This window comes from Gossypium raimondii, chromosome 6 (genome assembly GCF_025698545.1).
Source record: "Gossypium raimondii isolate GPD5lz chromosome 6, ASM2569854v1, whole genome shotgun sequence".
Classification (NCBI taxonomy): Eukaryota; Viridiplantae; Streptophyta; class Magnoliopsida; order Malvales; family Malvaceae; genus Gossypium; species Gossypium raimondii.
In genome coordinates, this window is record NC_068570.1 from 52,296,941 (window position 1) to 52,322,385 (window position 25,445).

Consider the following 25,445-nt stretch of genomic DNA (forward strand, 5'->3'; position numbering starts at 1 on the left):
CATAATATTATGTATAATTTTACAAACATTACTCAATTGCATAAATATTTATTACAATATCTATAATATTTTATAATTTTCTTCTTGTAACTATACAAATTACTAGGAATCTCGTAAGGTTTTACGTAACACTAATTACACAAAATATTATCAAATTGAAGCTTATAAAATAAATAACATTAATTACAGCCCAAGTTGTTTGATAAACTGCATAGAAAGTATAAAGACAAAAGGTGTATGTTTTATATATATATATAATTGTATGAAACATATATGTTATCCATTTTAATGGTTTAATATCACATCAATAATTTTATTTTATATTTTAAAATTTTTATTTAAATTTGATTTTTTTCAAGACAATTGTTTCATACCATCCTTTCCCTTTCTCACAAAAAAAAAAAAACACTATAAAGTGCAAAAGAAACATATGCGCGTATCTTACGGTACCAGTAGCTGGTAGAACACAAATGTCCATTCATCCATAGTTTCTTCCTAGCACGACTTATAGACTGCAAAAATAGCTTCTACTTCTAAAAAAGGAGGCCGTAATTCTATGTTTGCTGTGGCTTAGCAGTTCGCAGTGTGGGCGTTAACCCCATTTCCATGTGCTCCATTGATACCATGCGACAGCTTTCCTGCACTTTCTGACCTTTTCCTCCTTAGTACAAGAAACCATGTGTAGGCTTCCAACACGACACCACTGCATGCCAAAGCTATTATGACTCCAATATAAGCATTCTTCCACTTCTTCTCATGTTCCAGGATGTCCAATCCCTTGAATATGTTGATGACACTAAGGATTACAACTGTATATCCCACCAAATGGTGATATATATTCCAGTAGACTCTGTATTTGTGGTCTGGTTTTGGCCTTACAAGCAAAGCAAACACCTAAATCCAAATCAAAACCCTCACTATCAGCCTATCAGTACGCTACATTTACCATCTATCGGATAATATATATGTATATATGGTATACTTTTTGTGTGCTTTGAGTACCTGAAGTGTTCCAAGACAGAAAAGTATGATCCCAATGGTTCTATGAGCATCATATTGGATACCGGGAGATTCACTGCCTAGTTTTAGACCCGTACTCCAACCGGCAACACCAACGACATAGGCTGAAAACTGACATGAAGCGTGCAGATAAAACCATGCAGGATCAGCGGATTTGAATACCTTCAAGTACCTTGCTATTATAGCACCTAATGGCATCAAGATACCCCAACTCACTGCGTTTAGCACCCCATGAATCTGCAAAAATTTATTGCAAGGAATGTGTTAGTACTCTTGATTAAATTTGATTTCCAAAATATAACAATTTACGATTTGCTTTCTTCAACAATGACTTTTACCTTGTAAAGAGGTTTTCTAATGTTACAAGTAAATAAAACTTAATGTAAATCTTTAAGGTTTGTACCTTAATAATTTATATGGATGAAACACGAAATATGACGGTCGGTTTAAGTTACTTACGTCTTGCTTTCTTTGTGTTGAGGTTCTTCCTCCAATTGTTCCAGCCTGACGAGAAAGCAGATTCAAGGTCCCCATGGACTGAACGTTAGGACCAGAAGTAGCATGCATTTGTGGGGTGTTCCCAGACATGGCACCTTCTTGCCAAACTTGATTCAGAGTAGTGTCATTACTGGGAAAACCCAAAGTAGCAAATATGATAATCTCATTGTTCGCATACGTTGCCGATAAGTCCGAGACATCAAAACTAAGCTCACCTTCTTGCAGCTGTGTTTGGTATTGAGTAATAGGCGATGTGTAGGCTCTCATGCTTCCATCACTCAGTTGATAGGCAACAAGTGCCTGCGACCCCACCATAGCTTTGGATGTTGGATTTATGGCCCATGCAACCCATCTAGAGGAAGTGATCCCAGTGTGCCTATAGGCAATCTCCAGCTTCCCTGAAACGTCATAGTTATAATGAAGGAAGGAATTTAAGACAGGAAGATGAGTGCATGACTTGAAGACACGGTTGCTAGAGAAGGCATACTTGGCACAAGTTTGTGCATAGCATGTTAAAATCAAACACATAAAAAGACAGAGATATAAAGCAAGTTCTAGCATTCTTGCCATGGTTCTTTAAGCAACCAACTGCAGGGTGTTTTCCCTTAGAGAGAATTTGCGGGGAAATTAGAAGAGGGAAGGGGTTAAATATAGGAGGAAGAAGGTGATGTTAGGTTCTTGGTCGGTTGGTTGATGAATATCAATTAGAGTATATTTATTTTTACAATATGTTGGATTTGGGCAACTACAACTTTCTGAAATCAAGTTCATATGTTAGTATAGTATTACTCAACTAATTTATGTACTTTCATAATTCTTTTATATAGAATAAACAATTAAACATTTTTAATTTACTAAAAAATGACATGCATTTATCTATATTAATTAGTGGATTGTTAAAATATTAATTATACAAAATGTTATGTAAATGTGTGAAATTACTTTGGTATAAATCTTTTCTTGACACATATAATGTAAGTGAATTCCTATATTTTTTTTTTCAACTTAGTGAATATTCATTTACTCAAGATCAATAGATTAGCAGGACGACTAAAAAAAAAATCCCAAACAAGTAAAAAAAGACAATTCAAACAACAAGCAAACTTGTAACAAAAAGAAAACATCAAGAAAAAGAGGGCTAAAAAAGGTGAGGATGTAGACATGATCTCAACCCTTTTCCGTTAATAGCGTCAAATTAATAAGAATCTAAGTTGCGAAAATCAGATGCCGCATTTAAAGCTATGACTTCATTAATTGTAGACTTTAGGCACTAAGTGAATTGACAATGACATAGCTTCTTTACAAGGAATGCTTCTGCCGGAGGTATGTGATATTTATGCTTTTATTGCTATAGGAATTTTAGTTTTATTTATTTATTATATCATATTTTAATTTTATTTATTTTCTCTATTATATTAAGTTTTTATTTTATTAGGATTTCTATTAGGATTTTTTTCTTTTTTATTAACAGTCTATAAAAGGCTGTCAATATGAAATAAAGAGATAAGCAATTATTACATAAAAAAGAAACGTCATTTTGAGAAGGGGTTCAATCAAGGACGAATCTTCCTTTTGAGTAACCATAGGTCGAAGCAACAGTTCTTTCTCGTCTAGACCTATGACTAGATCCTATGCCAAGGCGCATAACAACTTGGTATCCAAGCTAGCTGCCATGGGTGACAAAAAGACTTTGACAACCAAGTTGGAGGCTTTCATGGAACAAATGGCTACAAGGCAACAAGCATTAGAGGAGTAGGTGGCAATATTATCTCTTTCGGTCCAAAAGATAACGAAAGGGGATTCAAAGAAAAATAATGAAGAATAGGGCAAATGATGAGGGTGAAAAGGAATTCGGACTACATAACACGGTGGGTGCATGGTGCCACGATACTCTAAGATGGAATTTCCCACTTTTGATGGTGTTGGAGATCCTTTAGGGTGGCTGAAAAGATGCGATTTTTTTTTTGGCAATCAACGAACTAACAAAAAAGACAAAGTAGGCTTAACTTCATTCCATCTCTTAGGAGAGGCACAATTGTGGTTTGATCAAATAGAAGAAAAGGAGGCAAATCTTAATTGGGGGTGCTTCAAAGAGTGTTGTCATATAAGGTTTGGGCCACCTATGAGTAATAACCCCTTGGGGGAACTTGCCAACTTGAGACAAACTGGGACTGTAGTTGAATACCAACACCAATTTCAATCACTATTGGCTAGGACTGCTGATCTTAAACCTTGACAACAAGTAAATCTCTTTACTGCTGGGTTGGTAGATGAACTTAGAATTGATATTGAGATGCAACAACTGGAAAACCTTAGAGTTGCAATGAATATGGCTCAAACATTGGAGCGTAAACAAAATGTCTCTTCCAAATTGTCATCTCAAGCCATCTTGAACCGGCCAACTTCCCAAAACACTGGCAGCAATTCAATCATTCCAACAACTAAGAGCATTGCAAAGGGAGGGGGACAAACAATAGAACCAACAGTAAAATAAGTTTTTCTGCACCATTTATTAAGAAATTGGCATAAACAGAAATGGTAGAAATAAGGGCTAAGGGTTTGTGTTATAATTGTGATGAGTCTTATTCCATATGACACAAATGTAAAAGGTTATTTTGGATAAAAGTACCAGATGTTGAAGGCAAGCAAGATAGATGATTTTGGATAAGTCTTGAAGTTTATTCTAAATTTGAGCTTGAAAACAAGCTCAACTCCGAGAAGGGGAGTAATGATATGGACGTTTTTATTGCAATAGGAATTTTAGTTTTATTTATTTTTTATATCAGGTTTTATTAAGAGTTTTAGTTTTACTTATTTTCTTTATCATAAGGTTTTTACTACCTTCAAAAACTCTAAGTTAGGAATTCTATTAAGACTCTTTTTTTTGTTATTAACCGTCTATAAAAGGCTGCCAATATGAAATAAAGAGATAAGCAATTATTCTATAAAAAAGAAACGTTATTTTGAGAGGAGGGTCAGTCAAGGACGAATCTGCCTTTTGAGTAACCATAGGTCAAAGCAAGAATTCTTTCTCGTTTAGACCTGTGACTAAATCCTAAGCCAAGGCGCATAATAGTATACTGCGATATCAAGGTGGAAATTGGATTTTGGGTTTCAATCGGTACTTGGGTAAATGTTTGTCCTTTGAAGTTGAATTATGGAGTATCTTGGATAGACTTCTTATACTGCTTAGTAAAGGCTATAGACAGGCAACGATCCAGACCGATAATCTGGATGTGGTTCAGACCATAAATGATATTGGATTGGAAGATTCAGGTATTACTTTGCGTAGAAGGCTTCGTCGAATCATGAGAATTAAAAGGCAATGGCAAATTAGACATGTGCCTAGAGAACATAACTCTGTTGCAAATTGGTTAGCCAAACTTAGCCTAACATGGAAGTCGAACTTACAAGTATTTGATGTGGCCCAATTGAAATTCTTGAAATTTTAAAACAAGATGATGCGAGTGGTGATTTTAGACAATTGAATTGATGTAATTTCTACTTTCTTTTTCACCAAAAAAAAAAGCAACAATGCATAAACTCTTTACCTCATTAAAGCATACTAACAAAAAGAGAAGGAAAAACAATTAAAACACATAAAGCTAGAGTATGGATTATGGATTGCAGGATTCACAAGAAATATTGGGAGTTGCTCAGTGCTCATGGTTGAGCTCTTGGGCATTCTCAATGGTCTTCGAATTGCGTGGAATCTTTGATTGAAAAAAGTGGTGCTTGAGACAAATTGTAAGGAAGTTATTCAAGCAATTCAATAATCTGGAAAGGATTAATGTGAATCTTCTATGATCCGTTTCATCAAAGAGATTTTCCAACGAGATTGGACTATTCACTTACTACATGCTTTTAAAAAAGGCAACAAGGTAGTGAATGGTTTGGCAAAATTGACATTCTCAAGACCTTTGGGCAAGGTTATATTCATGCAACCCCTAGATGAAATCCTTCAATTTTTACACGGTGATCTTCCTGATGTAGTGTGATCTCGCTTTATATTTATTAGAGTAATCTCTCTTTTGCATAGAAAACACACATACACAAAGCTCCAAGAATAAGAAAACTGTTAAAAATAGAACGTCGGTAATGACAATATATCGTAAAGAAAAGAGAAATAAAAATAAAGAACACACAGAATTTTATGTGGAAACCCTTTCGGGAAAAAAACCATGGGCAGAAGAGAAGAAAATTCACTATGTCGAGTTCGAATGATTACAAGAAGAGTTTCGACTACATCTATTTTTAGTTGAAAAAACCTAAGTCTAATCAAAGTCAAATATATTATGCTAATAAATGCTAAATATATTATACTCATAAATACTAAATCTTCTAGAAAGAAGATATATTTTATTTAACTTGACTTGCAAGTAATCTCTTAGAATTTGGGTCACACAACTCTAACAATCTCCACATTGACACGAATTCTCAATGAACAAGTTTTTCACCTATTCTATAAGACCCGTTAAGGGTTTAACTTCAATAATGAACACCAACCAAGTCTAAGCAATGCTCAAACTTGGTTATAGGAAGTGACTTAGTCATCATATCTACAGGGTTTTCATGAGTACTAATTTTGCTCACAACAATATCACCACGAGCAATAATATCACGAACAAAATGATACCAAACATCAATGTGTTTTGTTCTCTTATGAAACATTTGATCTTTTCTAAGAAAGATGGCACTGTGACAGTCACAAAATACTGTACTAATTTGAAGGTTTTCTCTGAGTTTACTAAAGAGTCCCTTCAACCAAATAGTTTCTTTACAAGCCTCAGTAATTGTCATGTACTCAGCTTCATTGGTAGACAAAACGACTGTAGTTTGCAAAGTGGCTTTCCTACTGATTGCACAACCTCCGATTGTAAAGACATAACATGTGAGAGATCTTCTTCTATCAAGGTCTTCAGCAAAATCAGCATCAACATTCCCAATGACTCTATCTCTACTTCTTCCAAATTGTAAGCAAACATCAGTAGTACCTCGTAAGTATCTTAAAATCCACTGAACTACTTTCCAATGTTCTTTACCGGGATTCGTCATGTATCTACTAACTGTACTGGCTGCATAAGATAAATCTGGACTTGAACAAACCATAACATACATGAGAGATCCCACTACACTAGAGTATGGAACATGTGACATGTACTCTCATCATTTAATTGTGGAGACAAAATCGATGAAAGTCTGAAATGGACTGCTAAAGAAGTACTAACAGGCTTAGCACTTTGCACATTGAACTTGCAAAGAACTTTCTCAATGTACCCTTTCTGACTTAGGTAAAATTTACTTATTTTTCTATATCTGAGAATCTCCATACCAAGTATCTTCTTTGCTGGTCTCAAATCTTTCATCTCAAATTCTTCAATTAGTTGGGCTTTGACCTTTCTTATCTCTCATTTATCTTTTACTGCTATCAATATATCATCAACATAAAAGAGTAGATACACAAAAGAACCATCACTATTTTTCTTAAAGTAAACACAACTGTCAAAACTATTTCTTTTGAAATCATGAGAAGTCATAAAGGAATCAAACCTCTTGTACCACTGTCTTGGTGACTGTTTAAAACCGTAAAGGGACTTTTTCAGCAAGCAAATATAGTCATATTTTTCTGAGAATGTAAAACCCTCTGGTTGTTGCATGTAAATATCCTTCTCAAGTTATCCATGTAAAAATGTAGTTTTTACATCTAACTGCTCAAGCTCCAAATCATGCATGCCCACAATACCAAGCAAAGCTCGAATCGAACTATACTTCACAACTGGGGAGAACACATCTGTGAAGTCCACTCCTGGAATTTGACTGTAACCCTTTGCAACAAGTCTTGCTTTATATCTGAGTTCTTCAACTCATGGAGTCCATTATCTCTTTTTAAACGCCCATTTACAACGAACAACCTTTTTACCTTCAGGAAGTTTTATAAGATCTCATGTTTTATTTTTGTAGAGTGATTCCATCTCCTCTTGCATAACAAACATCCACTTTTCCGAGTCTTCACAGCTAACCGCCTCAGAATAATTAGATGACTCTTGGTTTACATCTATATCTTCAGCCACGTTTAAAGCATAGGCAACTAGGTCAGCCTCGGCATACTTTTTTCGAGGTTTAATTTCTCTTTTAGTTCTATTTTTGGCAATAGAGTATTATGGTAAAGAAACAACTTTATTCTGAATTTTTATACTGGCTTAAGGAGTCGACTTTGTTGTAGATTCTGGACTAATTTAATACCCCACCTGCTTTTGATTTTCTTTATTGGAAGAGTCTTTAAGAGATAAGTTAGGTAGCATAGCAGTTTCATCAAAAACAACATCTCTGCTAATCACAACTTTTCTATTTTTAGGACACCATAACTTATACCCTTTTACATTAGCTTTATAACCAAGAAAAACACATTTAATGGATCTCGGTTCCAATTTTCCATTATCTATATGAGCATACGCAAGACACCCAAATATCTTTAAATCAGAATAGTCAGCAGGATTACCAGACCATACCTCTTGTGGAGTCCTTTTCTCAATGGCAACGGATGGAGATCGGTTAATCAAAACACATGCAGTAGAGGCTGCTTTGGCCCAAAACGACTTTGGTAAGTTGGCATTTGACAACATACATCGAATTTTCTCCATGATCGTTCTATTCATTTGTTCTGCAACGCCGTTTTGCTGTGGAGTATGACGAACTGTCAAGTGTCTCATGATCCCTTTTAACTTGCACAGTTTATTAAACTTATCAGAACAGAACTCTAAGCCATTGCCTGTGCGGAGGTATTTTATTTGTTTTCCCGTCTATTTTTCAATCATAGTTTTTCAAGACTTAAATGCAAAAAACACATCGCTTTTCTGCTTCAGGAAAAATGCCCAAACTTTTCTAAAAAAATCATTAATAAAAGTTAGCATATAATTAGCTCCACCTCTCGAAGGCACTTTGGATGACCTCCACAGATCAAAATGAATATACTTCAACATTCCCTTCGTGTTATGGATTCCTCTAGTGAATCGAACTCTGTTTTGCTTCCTAAAAACACAGTGCTCACAGAACTTTAGTTTACAAATTCCTTACCCATCTAGAAGTCTTATTTTGCTCAAATTTTTCATGCCATTCTCACTCATATGCCCTAGGCGCATATGTCAAAGTTTAATAATATCATCATCTGACAAGGAAGAGGAAGCGACAGCTGCATCACTAGTGATAGTAGAACCCTACAAAACATATAAATTGGCAGTCTTTCTCTGCCCTTTCATCACAATGATGGAACCTTTGGAAATCTTAAAAACCCCACTTTCAGTTGTTTATCTGTACCCTTTTGAATCAATAGTACTCAATGAAATTAAATTTCTCTTCAATTCTAGAATATGTCGCACGTCACTAAGTGTTCTGACAACTCCGTCAAACATCTTAACTTTAATCGTTCCAACACCTATAATTTTACATGATGTGTTATTTCCCATCAAAATAACACTTTCAGACACTATTTCGTAAGTTGTAAACCAATCCCGATTGGGATTCATATGGAATGTGTAGCCCAAATCAAGGATCCACTCCTCGCTCACTTTAGAATTGTTGACAGAAGTGACGAGAAGTTTACCATCGTTGTAGTCTTCTACAACATCAGCTTCACTGGAATTTTCTGGTTGTTTTCCCTTTTGATTCGTAGTCTCCCTTTTGATCTTGTTCTGTAGCTTATAACATTCAGATTTAATGTGCCATTTCTTCTTGTAGAAGTTACAAGTTTCACCTCTGTTTGAAGACTTTGATCTATTCTTAGATTTACCACGAGGATTCTGTTCATGTGTCATTCTACGATCATCATCAACATTTTGTTCTTATCTCCCACGAACAATGAGACGCTCTCCCTTAGAGTCGGGTTTAACCACAAGATGCTTCATCTTATCATACGAGGTCAAAGAATCATAAACCTCATCAATTGTTAGAGACCCGTGGTTATATAAAATCGTGTCTCTAAAGGTTGAATAAGTCGGGGGCAATGAACAAAGTAGAATCAACCCTAGATCTTCCTTATCATACTGAACCTCCATGGCCTCCAAGTTTGAGAGAATTTCTTTAAACTCTGTTAAGTGTTCGTGCATAGACGCACATTCCTCCAAACAACAAGCATAAAGATGATACTTCATATGCAACTTGCTGGTTAGAGTTTTCGACATACATATTTGTTCTAGCCTCTTCCATAATGTAGCATTGGTCTTTTCCTTCATCACATCCTACAAAATTTCATTAGAAAAATGCAAATGTAATTGTGTTAACGCCTTTCAATCCTTACGCTTCTTCTCTTCATTTGTTAATGTCGAAGGCATCTTATCTATCCCTAGCAATGCATCATCCAGATCCATCTGCGCAAGAATTGCTTGCATCTTAATCTGCCACAACGCAAATCTAGTGTTGCGATCCGATAGCGGAATTTCATACTTCAAAGATGCCATTACCATGATCGAGATGAACAACCCAGAAGTTCGGATACCAATTTGTTAAAAATAGAACGTCAGTAATGACAATATATTGCAAAGAAAAAAGAAATAAAAATAAAGAACACACAAATTTTTACGTGGAAACCTTTTCGGAAAAAAACCACGGGCAGAAGAGAAGAAAATTCACTATGTCGAATTCGAATGATTACAAGAGGAGTTTCGACTACATTTATCTATAGGTTGAAAAAACCTAATTCTAATCAAAGTCAAATATATTATGCTACTAAATGTTAAATATATTATACTCATAAATATTAAATATTCTAGAAAGAAGATATATTTTGTTTAACTTGACTTGCAAGCAATCTCTTAGAATTTGGGTCACACAAATTTAACAAAAACAAAACAACTTTTTCACTATCAAAATAATCACAACTAAGGTTGTGTTTGTAACACTGAAAATAGTGTTCAAAAAATAATTTCTGGTAAATAGATTAAATTTTTGGTATAATGATAAATTTAGCTCTCAACGTTTACATTTTTTTCAATTTGACCCTTATTCTTTTTTAAGTTAAATTTGACCTTTAACCTTTTTAAAAAAGGGGTCAAATTATTATTTTTAATGAAAATGATGATTAAAACGTTATTTTTCATGTTGCTGGCCTGGCAACTTGCATGGTAGTCCATGTGCATATCATGCTAACATAACATCATTTGTCTTATATGTCATGTCAACAAATAATTCAAGAATTATAAAAATCAAAAAATCAAAATTTAAATTAAAAATATAAGCAGTTCATAAAAATTCAAAAAAAAATAGCATGGAGTACACGTGAATTGTCATGCAGGCTACTGTGTTTAAAAATTTAACATTTTAATTAGTATTCTCATTAAAATATATCATTTCGACTCTTTTTCAAAAGGTTGATCACTAAACTATTAGTAAATTTACGCTTTGATCGCTCAATTTTAAAAAGTTACAAAATAGTCATTGAACTATTTCAAAAGTTTTTGTTTAAGTCACTGATCTATTAAAATTATTGTTGTTTCACATTCTCTATTCACACCACCTGCATCATTCGAAAGCTCTCATTTCCCTTTTCTTCTACAATTTATTTTTTTCATTAAACAATGAACATTATGAATTGACAAACCAAAATCCAAATAGATTTCTTCTTCAATCTCTGACACTAACCCTCAGATCGATTTAGATTGAAAATATGTTCTTCTACTCATCACTGAGTATTGATCCATTGTATAGATTATCGAATTGTCACTTGGAGCTCGCTAGCCAGATTTAAAAACAAAAGAAGAAATCTTAATAGTCTAGTTATTTTCCAACTAATTTAGTGACTTAAATGAAAACCTTCGAATAGTTCAATGATTGTTTTGTAACTTTTTGGAGTTTAGTGACATCGGGTGTAGTTTACCCTAAATAAAAAGATAAATAGTTTTTAGAATGCTTGCTTCACATAGTGTAAACAAATTACATTTATAAAAAAAAATAGCAAACTATTATATTACCTCATCATCAATTAAAATAAACTTGACCACTCTTTGGTATTATTATTATTTTAATATGATTCAATATTGTCTCTTGAATAATTATTGCTTTAATGTTCTATTCTTTTCATATAATTCTAGCTTATTAATGCTAACAATCTTCATTTTTACCAATATTTTCCTAGGTGTTACTTAATTGAATATGCCTAACTACAAGATGTTATTTACAAAACTAAACTTAAATTTTAATTGGTATATAACCCTATTTTACATCAATAGAATTAAAACAACTTATCTTTTTAAAAATAAAATTATTTCAAATTTTCCCTATATTTTATGCTTAGAGTTCTATTCAACTAATAAATTTATTTTAAAATTAGCACAACTTTTTTTCTATATTTTATACTTAGAATTCTATTCAAGTAATAAACATACTTTAAAATTTGTACAATTTTTTTACATTAAACTAATTTTAATGTCAATTCTTTATTAATAATTTTAAATTAAATAAAAATTATTTTTAAATCTCAATTTAATAAGAGTATTATAATCAATTCAAAAGTATCTAAATTCATGCTTATATATATTATTAATTATTTTATATAATCTACAAACATATATTAATAATTATTTAGGTGAAATATTAATTCGTTTTGATTATTAAAACTTATTTGTAATTTTTTAAAATTTGATTGATTCAATGAAAATTAAAACTCTTTACCTGTAACTTCCCCAACTCGGCCTAGATGATAGAGCCGAATTTGAGAGATTACATTAACCACTGAAGTGGTTCGGTCTTTATCAAGATCAATTTTCTTTTAAAACTCAAGTTTATTAAGGTGATTTACCATTAATATTCTAGTTTAACTTATTAGAGTTTGCAGCGGAATTAAAACGTAAGTTTTTTTTAATAAAACAATTCAGTTTAATCACATATTAACAAATAATAACCTAAATTTTATAACCTATACTGAATGGGATGCATCTAACAATTAAATTAAAACTAAATTCCCAAACCACGATTCATAATAAAAGAAAACAGAAAATAACTCTACCTCCTAATAAATTAAAAATAATAACATTAATGAAAATAAATATGAAACAAAAGCTGAGACCCTCCAAGTTTCATGTCTATATCCTAGCCTGAAAGATTATGTGTAAAGATGGAAATTAGGGGGAATGAGCTATGGAAGCTCAATGTGAGTCCCTTTAGAATAAACCAAATCATACAATTACATTTTTAAGCATTAAATAACATAGTACATCATTACCAAGAATAACAATCGGTTATAAATATCAATCAATTTCAAATACGGTAATTCGGTGTTGCTACTTTAGTCAAACAATAATAATACTCTCAAACATAGACAATCAATTGAATCAATTTCAGAGTTATTCATATTGTTCATGAAAGATATATGCACATAAATCAGATCAATCGTTTCATCAAGTAAATTCAGTCATGTATGCATAAATAGTCAAATATGCCATACAAAAATCGGTTGTCCTACCCCCAACCACTAGTGCTCCAAAATTGGGAGTTCCCCCTAACTCCCTCCTCCATCACTCCAATTTGTGGACTTAATACCACATTCGAATTCGGATAATTGCAAATAAAAGTTACTGTTACTGCGAAAACACGACCATCTCGTAGATAAGAGCTGTTAGAGGGACCGTGAGAGCATAGTAAAAACGTCACAGTTAGTATATGCTATAATTGTGAGTACACAGTGAACGATTAAATAAAAATATATTGTCGGTTCTTCCTCCAATCATATCAACCCAACCCATGCAAATGAAATATAAATACATTCCAAGACATTCAATCAATATATCATTTACTTTTTATCTCATAACCAATCAATGACAATCATGAATAAATTAGGCATCCAATTTTCCAACAATTTAGGCATTCGGATCATTCAATCAGGTATTCATAAAATACATGTACATTATTCACTATTTAGGCAATAAATCAAGAGTAATTCAATTAATAAATTCAATCATCCATATATTTCATTGTTCTATTTTTAATCCAGGATCTAATTGCATAATCTAGTTCTCTAAATGCCATTAAAAACCTAATCATGGACTGATTTGAACAAAATAATAAAGAATATGTAAAAACTGTAATTTTGAGTTTCAGGGGCCACACTTCTGAGGTCCCATACGATGGTCGTCACATCCAAGTATGATCCGAATTACCTACAAGGGTCTTTCTTTTGAGAAAATACAAGAATTAATGACAGATTTCAAGATCGTAAAAGATCTGTAACATATGAAAGATCTAACGAAAACAATGATTTTCCAGAATAGATGAGATCTAGCTATTGAGAAATGAGAAAAAAATTACCGATCTTGTAGAAATTTAAAAATTGATGGCTTGAAATTCAACGATTGATGATAAATGATTCGATTTGGACTTGATTGCAAAGTTAAGATTCAAGAACTAAATTTCTAGCAAAAACTTTGAGAGAATTTTGCAAAAGAGGGTTTGTAGAGAAAATTGAGAAGAAATACAGAGAATGGGGGTTTCAATTTGGGTTAGAATCAAATAGGAAATCCTAATTGTGCTAGGAAATGGTTTATTAGTTGGACTTTGGGAAAAAAATAAGGGTTGTTTGAAAACAAACCCTTTTTTAGCAGAAATCAAGGAAAAATTAAAGGAAAATTGATAAGAAATACGGAGAATGGGGGTTTCAATTTGGGTTAGAATCAAATAGGAAATCCTATTTGTGCTAGGGAGTGGTTTATTAGTTGCACTTTGGAAAAAAAATAAGGGTTGTTTGACAATTAACCCTTTTGGCCGGAATCAATGAAAAATTAAGGGAAAATTGAGAAGAAATGGGGAGAATGGGGGTTTCAATTTGGGTTAGAATCAAATAGGAAACTTTAAGAGAATTTTGCAAAAGAGGGTTTGTAGAGAAAATTGAGTAGAAATAGGGAGAATAGGGGTGTCAATTTGGGTTAGAATCAAATAGGAAATCCCAATTTTACTAGGGAGTGGTTTATTAGTTGGACTTTGGAAAAACAATAAGGGTTGTTTGACAATTTTAAAGGAAAATTGAGAAGAAATAGGGAGAATGGTGGTTTCAATTTGGGTTAGAATCAAATAGGAAACTTTGAGAGAATTTTATAAAAGAGGGTTTGTAGAGAAAATTGAGAAGAAATAGGGAGAATGGAGGTTTCAATTTGGATTAGAATCAAATAGGAAATCCTAATTGTGCTAGGAAGTGATTTATTAATTGGACTTTGAAAAAAGTAAGGATTGTTTGACAATTAACCCTTTTTGGCCAGAAATCAAGGAAAAATTTAAAAAAAAATGGAAATGAAACCAATGTAAATTAAACCTCTAATCTACTCAAGGGGTGAAATGAATGAAACTTAACTATTGGACTAATATCCATTCTATAGTCATATTTTACCACAAATAACACATAAGCTACTTTAACCTTAGTTCCTTAATTGCAGAAAAATAAAAGAAAAATTGAAAACAGTGGGATTTGAACATTGATTCTCATAGCTTACTTCTAAGCTTTTAATCACTAAGACTAAGACTAAATTAATGATAATTCCTAAAAGAATTTGACCTTATAATTTTGGAGTGTTACATTACTTGTCACTTTTAATAATTTATAATAAGATTTAAAATAATATCAATCCAACAAACTAATTTCCATCAACTAATTATTTGTACTATAAAATGACAATAACATTGTACCTCTTTATTAATTCAATTATTTAAATCTATATATATTTTAAAAATATAAGATATTCAATTAAAAGTAAAAAATTGATCAATAATAATTAGAGTACGTAAGAGTTTTAAATATAATTTTACATTTCGAAATAAATATAAAATTATTTCAATAGGGAATATTTATATTATTATAACTTAAATAAAATAATTTATTTTGTGAGTATTAAAGTATTGTTTTAATAAAATATTAAATCGATTATTATTAATTATGTATAGAATACTTCCAGTGCAAACACATGTAAGTTAAAGACAAATATGTATAAGAGTATGAACATAACAGAACTAACAAAAACATCTTTTATTATTAATTAATATTAGAATTTTTTAACATTACTCTTCTTATCATATTTACTTTTCTTGATACATTGCTTAAAATTACTCATAGCCTCTCCGAACCTATGTCCTCATGTACTAGCAACAATATCGATACCAATCAATTAAGATTCAATCAGATAATTATTATTATTGAACTTTACATACGAGAAAATACTTTATTGGTATTTCAATTAAATACCAATAAAATTAAGACAACTAGTATCCAACATGTAAGCATTTTCATTTAAGTAATATCTAATTTAAAAGAAATCAATTTTCTTTATTTTTTAAAGAATAAAAAAATCAAATTTCAGTGTTCTTTTATTGAGATTTTACGGGTTCAAATTTATTAATATAACATTTTATTTATAAAAATAATTAATATATTATAATTATATCCAACCATTTGAATGGTTTATTAAATTAATTACATGAAATAAAAAAATAAGCACATAAAATTGCATTCGAGGCTCGTGACTAGATCTATTCATGGGTCGCGTTACCTGTTTAGGCCCGAATGCTTGCCTAAAATTTGAGAGGGTTTTGGCAAAAATATTAAGCCCAAAAAATAAATTTGGTAAAAAATTATGCACATTTAAATATAAATCGAGCTCGGGTTTAAACATTAAAAGCCTAACTTTGACCTGATCTAATTTTAAGTTCATAATACTTTATATTATGTTATTTTTTATATATTATATAATTTATAACAAATAAAAAATAAATCTATACTAAATATATAATACTACTCTAATGTAAACATTAAAATCACTATATAAAAAAATTCAATAAATTCAATATTATAAATATTTCTTAAAAATTTTAAAAATTAATATGGGCGGACCTAAAATTGGCTTGGGTTAGTCTTTTGTAAATATAGGTGAGTTTGAGCAAACAAAAATTCATATTTCGGATCGGGTCGGACTTATACAAACATAAAATATATTAACATAATGCTTAAACCCGGTTCAAAGTCGATCCAACTCAATCCATGAATACCTCTATTCGTGAAGAATACTTATCGCAAGAGGGACAGAAGCTTTATCCCCTTAACTCATATCATTTTACCCTTCCAAAAAATATTAACTCCTAATAGAAAAATTATATACATATATATATATATATGGATTGTGGAAGCAATAGCATTGGTGTTGGTCTGCGGCTGGGCTTCCATTCTCATATTAGAATTTAGAAATGAAAACCCAACAACTTTTAAACGACAAAATGAAACTCCCTGCCTAATTGTTTTGTTTTCTTCTAATACGATGCGGCAAATCCCCTTGTATATTTGTCTTCTTCTTTGCATGTTCCATAAATTTGTGCATTATTTTGCATTTGCCTCACATTAGTTAAGACTTTTCTGATCATTTCAAGCATCTTTGTTTTTTCTAATTAGCCTGTCATCTATTCTATTGGTCATGTTGATAACCCAACAAAAAGCCACGAGAAATACTACTCTTGTTGTTAGAATAACGTCAACATACTTTGTCTTTATATATACATGTTAAGTTGTTTAAATAAATTAACCCTAATATTTGTTTTCTCCTCTTTGAAACTTAGTATCGAGTGTTTGAATCATAGAAATTGCGAATGTGTGTGAGTGATTTACCTGTACCAATCTAGCATCGACTTTATATACAATAAGCCTTTCTTTATGTAATCCAAAGGTTGAAGCTTGGGCTGGCCTCCTTTTTGGTTGGTAGATCAGCCAGCATCAAATTTCTGATCCACTTAAAATTTCACAATAAATATAGTTTTCTGTAAATGAATCAGAAGCAGTACGAGGAATTAAAAAGAAAAAAAGAAATGTCTGAAATCTAAAGCACAAGGGTGGTTGAGACAATGAATGAAGGAAGGCAGTTCCCCACACTCTACTTTGTGGCTACACTTCCGTTTGTGAGTTTGTGGTTTTAACTGCACCCAACATTTTGGGTCATTCCTTGGCCGTTAGCTTCCGCCCGAATCTACTCAAACCCTGCCGACCATGACTAACTTTTAGATTTTAAACTTTCAGTATATGGTTTTAAATAAAACCAAATTTGATTTTAATTCAAATAAAAAAAAGTTAAAATTTTCATTACTTTTTTTTAACTTTACAACATCATGTCTACGATAAATATTTTATTTTTTCAAAAACACTTTTTGACAGCAATGGTAAACACTATCAAATTTTTTAGAAGCATTTTTTTTACACCACTTTTCAACCTCAATTGTAAACTTGTCCACACTAGTGCACAAGTACAAATATATACCCGATCAATTATAGTACGGAATTAATCAGACAGAACCCACACATTATGAGATTGAAGACACATACATCGCAACTGCGCATAATAAAACTCAGATATGGTTAATTAAGAACTTAGGGCGTCTACAAGGCTTTATTAACAATGAGTATTAGATTAGATCAAATTGATTTAAATGAAAATTTTTAAATTAATAAAATTGATGAGTCTTATTTTATCAATCAAAATTAATTTAATATTTTAATCGAATTGAATGAAAAAAATCAAATCGAATAAACTTAAAATGAAATTTATATTGACTCAAAATGTTTAACTATAAACTTATAGTTAAGTGAATTCTATTTTACGGATAAACAAATAATTTAAAAACAATAGAAATTTCTTTAAAAATATAGGAATTTTGTTTAGGATATAAGTTAGAAACTATTAATTTAATTGTTCAAATTTCAAAAGTTAAATTTAAACAGGTTTGATAATTTATAATAAAAAAAAGTGGTAGAATTTGTTTCAATGAAAATATGGAAAATAATTAGTAGTTAAGGAATTATTTTTATTTTATTTATTTTAATATTATTCTTTAAATAATTTACTTTTAAATTCTTTAAAATTATATTTACTATATAGTTTAATTATATTTCATACGTGAGTAATATATCAATCATATTTTATAATTTAAAATCAATAATTAAAATTTTAAGACTTAATCTTTTAATTTATCAAATAATATAAAATTATAAAAAATTGAAAATTACTTGGGAGACCAGAGATGACGTGATCATAATTATATAAAGAATTGGATTGAATTTGATTAAAAAAATTGGGTTGAATTATAATTAATTATTGTAATTATTTGATTTAAATAAATAATTCGAATGGTATAATTAAAATTGGAAGTAAATTATTTATTTGAATTGATTTAAAATTAAAATTATAATTATCTAAAAATCGAAGTAGGTGTAGCCATGACATCATCTACAATTATTGGCCTCTGCTAAAGTTGAAAGAGGAAAATATGGATAAAATAAAAGGGGAGCCTTTAGATGCATCATGCACGGAATGGAAATGGATGCCATGTTTACCTCCCATTATAGGCCTAGAAGTAGGCCTATGTCCATCTCTACGTGGCCCTCCCCTCCCAAATGTCATTGTCCATTACCCCATATCACCTTCTCCCATCTATATAATTTTGTCATAAGCTTTATTTTCAAATAAAAACTTTATTAATATAACTTATGGTACTTATACCTCATGTTGACGTGTATAAACTAATTATTAACGGTAGATTTAGATGAAAATTTTAACAAAAGGACTAGTTCTTTTTAGTCTAACACATAGAAATTTATTTATTTATTTTTTAATAGACGAAATAAAATATAATTTGACTCTTAACATAGAAGACTCTATAGTACTTTTATCAATTTCAACTTAAATTTTTCTTAAAATTATCAATTTTTATTACTGAAATCAATGGACATTAATATAATCCTATATCTATCAAATCATATATTATGGTATTAATTATTTTCCTTGTTTTAAGGACAGTTGCTTTTCTTTTCTTCAAATATATATATATATATATATATCAAAAGCTGCTCCCACCACTGGGGATAATGCGATATATTTTCCATACCATAATATTGTATCACTTCGGCAAATTGCTTATGGGTAGGGGTGAGCAAAACTCGATTCGACTCGAAAAAATTGAAAAAAAATTCGAATTTCGAGTTAAACGAATCGAGTTATTCGAATCAACTCAATTTTTTCAATTTCGAGTTCGAATCGAGAACTTAGGCGTCTACAAGGCTTTATTAACAATGAGTATTAGATTAGATCAAATTGATTTAAATGAAAATTTTTAAATTAATAAAATTGATGAGTCTTATTTTATCAATCAAAATTAATTTAATATTTTAATCGAATTGAATGAAAAAATCAAATCGAATAAACTTAAAATGAAATTTATATTGACTCAAAATGTTTAACTATAAACTTATAGTTAAGTGAATTCTATTTTACGGATAAACAAATAATTTAAAAACAATAGAAATTTCTTTAAAAATATAGGAATTTTGTTTAGGATATAAGTTAGAAACTATTAATTTAATTGTTCAAATTTCAAAAGTTAAATTTAAACAGGTTTGATAATTTATAATAAAAAAAAAGTGGTAGAATTTGTTTCAATGAAAATATGGAAAATAATTAGTAGTTAAGGAATTATTTTTATTTTATTTATTTTAATATTATTCTTTAAATAATTTACTTTTAAATTCTTTAAAATTATATTTACTATATAGTTTAATTATATTTCATACGTGAGTAATATATCAATCATATTTTATAATTTAAAATCAATAATTAAAATTTTAAGACTTAATCTTTTAATTTATCAAATAATATAAAATTATAAAAAATTGAAAATTACTTGGGAGACCAGAGATGACGTGATCATAATTATATAAAGAATTGGATTGAATTTGATTAAAAAATTGGGTTGAATTATAATTAATTATTGTAATTATTTGATTTAAATAAATAATTCGAATGGTATAATTAAAAATTGGAAGTAAATTATTTATTTGAATTGATTTAAAATTAAAAATTATAATTATCTAAAAATCGAAGTAGGTGTAGCCATGACATCATCTACAATTATTGGCCTCTGCTAAAGTTGAAAGAGGAAAAATATGGATAAAATAAAAGGGGAGCCTTTAGATGCATCATGCACGGAATGGAAATGGATGCCATGTTTACCTCCCATTATAGGCCTAGAAGTAGGCCTATGTCCATCTCTACGTGGCCCTCCCCTCCCAAATGTCATTGTCCATTACCCCATATCACCTTCTCCCATCTATATAATTTTGTCATAAGCTTTATTTTCAAATAAAAACTTTATTAATATAACTTATGGTATTTATACCTCATGTTGGCGTGTATAAACTAATTATTAACGGTAGATTTAGATGAAAATTTTAACAAAAGGACTAGTTCTTTTAGTCTAACACATAGAAATTTATTTATTTATTTTTTAATAGACGAAATAAAATATAATTTGACTCTTAACATAGAAGACTCTATAGTACTTTTATCAATTTCAACTTAAATTTTTCTTAAAATTATCAATTTTTATTACTGAAATCAATGGACATTAATATAATCCTATATCTATCAAATCATATATTATGGTATTAATTATTTTCCTTGTTTTAAGGACAGTTGCTTTTCTTTTCTTCAAATATATATATATATATATATCAAAAGCTGCTCCCACCACTGGGGATAATGCGATATATTTTCCATACCATAATATTGTATCACTTCGGCAAATTGCTTATGGGTAGGGGTGAAGAAAACTCGATTCGACTCGAAAAATTGAAAAAATTCAATTTCGAGTTAAGCGAATCGAGTTATTGAATCAACTCAATTTTTTTCAATTTCGAGTTCGAATCGAGTTAAGTTTTCAATTGAATAACTCGAATAATTGAATAATTGAATATCAAACTATAATATTTGAGCTTTTACCTAAACTCCCAAACCTTTTACTTTTCCTCAAAACTTTTACTCCTTCCCACTTTCCCCTAGAACTTTTACTCCTCCTCCCAACCCCCAATCTACCCAAAATACATTTCCCACCAAAATTTTACTCTTCCATTTACTTTTCTCAAAATTTTACTCCCAAAAACCCTCAAAACCTTTTATTTTCCCAAACTTTTACTTTCACTCTTTACTCTCAAATAAAAATCAAAATTATCCAAAAAATCACTAAACATAAATAGTAATAATTTTATTTATATTTACTATTTATATTATTAAATTAAATTTCACATTTTATATTATTTATATTATTGAATTGTTTAGTCATATTGAATATTTATATTAAAATTGAATTATTAATTATGCCATAAAATATTCGTGTTAAAATTTTATATTGGTATCAATTTCACATTTTATTTTGAAATAACTTTTATTAAAAATCATATTTTTACATTTAATATATTTTTAATTCCAAAATACATAGTGACAAGAATCAAGATAATTGAAACAACTAAGCAAGCAAATAAACTAATCAAGATATATAAAAATTAATAAATAAATTATGAGGTGATGAAAGTTAATAAAAAATTTAATTAAGGTAGACAAATTTTATTACGATGGGTGACAACGGTTATAAGGACCCAAAATTATTTTTTAAAAATTTAACTCGAACAAATATATTCGATTCGATTCGATTCGAATTCCATCTCACTCAACTCGATTCGAGAAAACTTCAAATAAAGTTAGGATGATAAAATGAGATTCGAAAACTCGATTAACTCGAAAATTTTTGATTCGATTCGATTCGATTCGATCGAATGCTCACCCCTACTTATGGGTGTTGAATAATCTTAATTGTAGCTGAATAAGACATAAACGAATCTTTTTTTTTTCTTTTCAATGAGAAGTTTAGTAAAGGAAGCAGCTTGGGTTCACTTTCACTTTCACTTTCACTTTCAACTTGGAATTTATTCAAAAATTAAAGCCAAAACCGACCATTAAATGATAAATGGAGTCACAGCTGCCGACAGCAAATCTCTTTCGTAGATTTGGTAAAAACAAGGGGGTAATCTACCAAAGCTAAATCTACTGTGTACCATATATATATCTACCATGTTTGGACCACGTTGGTTTGGAAGTTGCTATCTTAATAATACTGATTAACAAACCCTAGCTGTTTACATCAACAATTCAAGGTTCATCTTACTTGCGGGTTGCAATTTTTCTCCCAAGAATAGTAGGTGATAATATATTTTAAGGAAAATCCATGGTTGGAACAATGACTACTGCAAAATTATGTTGTATTCAATGATGCAACATGGGATTCAATATAAAAATTGCAATATTGTTAGATTACCAATTTAACTTACATATTTGTAATAAATGTTTTTGTAACTAGAAATATTTTGAAAGTTTTGAAGAGTTTGAGCTTCACAATAATTCTTCTTTCCAAGGTTAAAGCCATCCTACCAATCAAATGAGAAACTTAAAAGGCTTATCATGTTTTTAAACTAAGGTGAAATTTCAAGTTGATTGGATGAGGTTATCCAAGTCTAAACCACACATGCATTGCATATATAAAGGTTGTTGACATGCATACTTGTGTACTAATTTTTGAGAACTTTATTCAGTCTATTCCGGGGCATTGTTATATGGTAGTTTATCTTAGACATCCTAAGTTTTATTGGAGAGGTTTATTCACTTGTATGTGAGTATATTTTGGGAGAGTGAGTGCAAAGAATTGTACACCAGTGATGTTGCTTTTACATTTTGTTATTGGGTAGTTAGGGCTTAAATCATTAGGCGTATTGTGAAAGTTGTTTAGAAGATTCATTCTTTAAGCAAGACTCCGTAAAGGTAGAATTATTATTCAAACTATATAAATAATTTTGGTTTCCAACTTTACTTTATTATTTTGTTACAAATTGTTTCAAAGTTTCGTTCAATGAAGTGTTGTAACAACTCATTCGAAATAAAAATGCAACACATGCAAACCAGTGGAGTAAGCGGTTACAGGACCACAAATAGTCGAGGAAAACCTTAAAGCCACAAACAATCAAGAGAAAAAAGGCCACAACTTGCTTAATAAAAAGGATCATAGATAGTCAAGTCGAGAAAAACCACAAAATGTCTAGCAAAGCAACACTCGGACCCTTTGCAAGCCAACCAAAATGGGTAAAACCATCTACATCCTAAGAAAAGAAATCAAGGCAAAACAGATAGCTTAGACACACCCAAATCACAACCCATCTCTCGGCCAAAGTTAAGAGTCGAAAAGCAACATTAAAGCATAAAGAGCACAAGCAAGGGAGGAAATTAGCCAAGATAAAGGCAACAATTACTAGCGTAAGGAAACCCCACATAAATAAAAAGATTTCAATAGCAAATCCCCAACTCTCCCAGTCAAGCCAAACAATATCGGTAGAAGACAATAGAAGCAAGCACCAACGCCCATTCACAAGCTCATCCCGGGGCTTAACAAAGTGATGGACTTAGTCTTCCTAAAGATCCAATCACTCAAGTAAGATCTAGGCAAATTCGAGCGAAGATGAACTTGATCGTACAAGAGTTCTTGACTAATGGGCTTAACAAGCTTAAAGGAGACAAGATTGAGCTTAAAGAAAATCATGATTTTGATTCTTGGGAATATTCATTTAAAACTAAGAATCTTAGATACGTACATGCTAGGAAGACTTTATCAAGCGTCAACAATTGATTAAATATGCACGAATGGGAGAAATTAATTTAATTCAATTCATTGAAACTGTTAATTTTTTACTCTAGAAAATTGGTTGACTTGTGATGCATTTTTGGATGTGATCCAAGCATTTTCGAGTTGAGATTTCTTCTTATCAATGAAAGATATATCTCTTAACTTTGAACACACTTTGAATCACCTGATTTCGAGTTCAGGAGCTCAAGTTATGGTCATTTTAGTGAAGATTGCACTAGCAAAAATTTCTAGAAGGGATTATTACGGGAATTTCACGTTTTGGGCATTGATTTGTGTATAAATCATATTGGGCTAGATTTTAAGGCTTAATTTTGATTATATATTAGCCAAGTATTTTTGTAACACTCCTAACCCAAATTCGTCATCGAAACAGGGTTACGGAGCATTACCAGAGTTTTCAAATTAATTATCAGACATTTCATTTCATCTAGCATTTAGATTTAAAACCAATCAAAATTAAAACATTAATGAGCCAATGTTGGCCAAATTAATTTATACATGCCAATATAACCAGAACCAAGTCATCTAAAATTACTGATAGAACCAATGGATAGTGTGATATATCTCTGACAAGCTTCCAACCCAATCTAGCTTCCGATAATCTGTAGGGTAGATAAAAATAAACAAATACGTAAGCAATGAATGCTTCGTAAGCTCGTGTAGTATTTAATCATATTATTTCATTTAAAATATGAAATCTATACATATCAAGAATAATCCAATATTAATACCATAATACTCATGAAGCTATATTCATCAACTCAAGGTGAATAAATCCACAGTATCACTTAAACATATTATCCCAAACTTAGTAGGATTTTATATAACTTTAACTCTTCATAAATTCTTTATTTTCATTTGCAGTTCTTTACTTTCCATGCTTATTCCATATGCGTGACACACAAGTCATAACATATCATTCAACCAGAGTCACAAGCTAATGCATTTAACCAAAGTCTTTTTCGAATTGATCACATGATAAGTCATTTCATAAGAAATTGTATAATCTAAACCTTACCACTTTTTAGTGAGCGCTAACATATTTTCACTTAAATACTTTCCAATTCAATGCATTATATAAATAATCATAATATCATTCAACCAATAGTTTGGCACTTGCCTAAGCATTAAGCAACAACACTGGTTAGTGTACTTGCGCACATTACATATAAACTCATCATGCATAATTTTCTTGTACCAGCATATTAAAGATAATCATACATTTACATGTCATGATACATATCGTTCTCTTGTCGTTTCTTCATAGGCATATATTATTCATTTCATTATTTCGATATTTCATGTACCATCATTTTCATGAATTTCGCGTACATACCGATAATAATTCATTTCAAGCTCATATTATCTCACTTCAGAACTTTACCCGTTATATCATTTAA

The 25,445-nt window shown here is 30.6% G+C and overlaps 1 protein-coding gene across 1 annotated transcript; it reads right to left on the reverse strand.

Moving 5' to 3' along the window:
• Positions 1-394: 394 nt before the first annotated feature.
• Positions 395-2,115, reverse strand: LOC105773853 (cytochrome b561 and DOMON domain-containing protein At5g47530). The gene is made up of 3 exons (XM_012596009.2): positions 1,480-2,115; positions 1,003-1,257; positions 395-894 (listed from the first exon to the last, which is right to left on the reverse strand). The coding sequence occupies exons 1-3, from the start codon at positions 2,086-2,088 to the stop codon at positions 571-573; spliced, it is 1,188 nt and encodes a 395-aa protein (XP_012451463.1). The 5' UTR covers positions 2,089-2,115; the 3' UTR covers positions 395-570.
• Between the last annotated feature and the right edge of the window lie 23,330 nt (positions 2,116-25,445).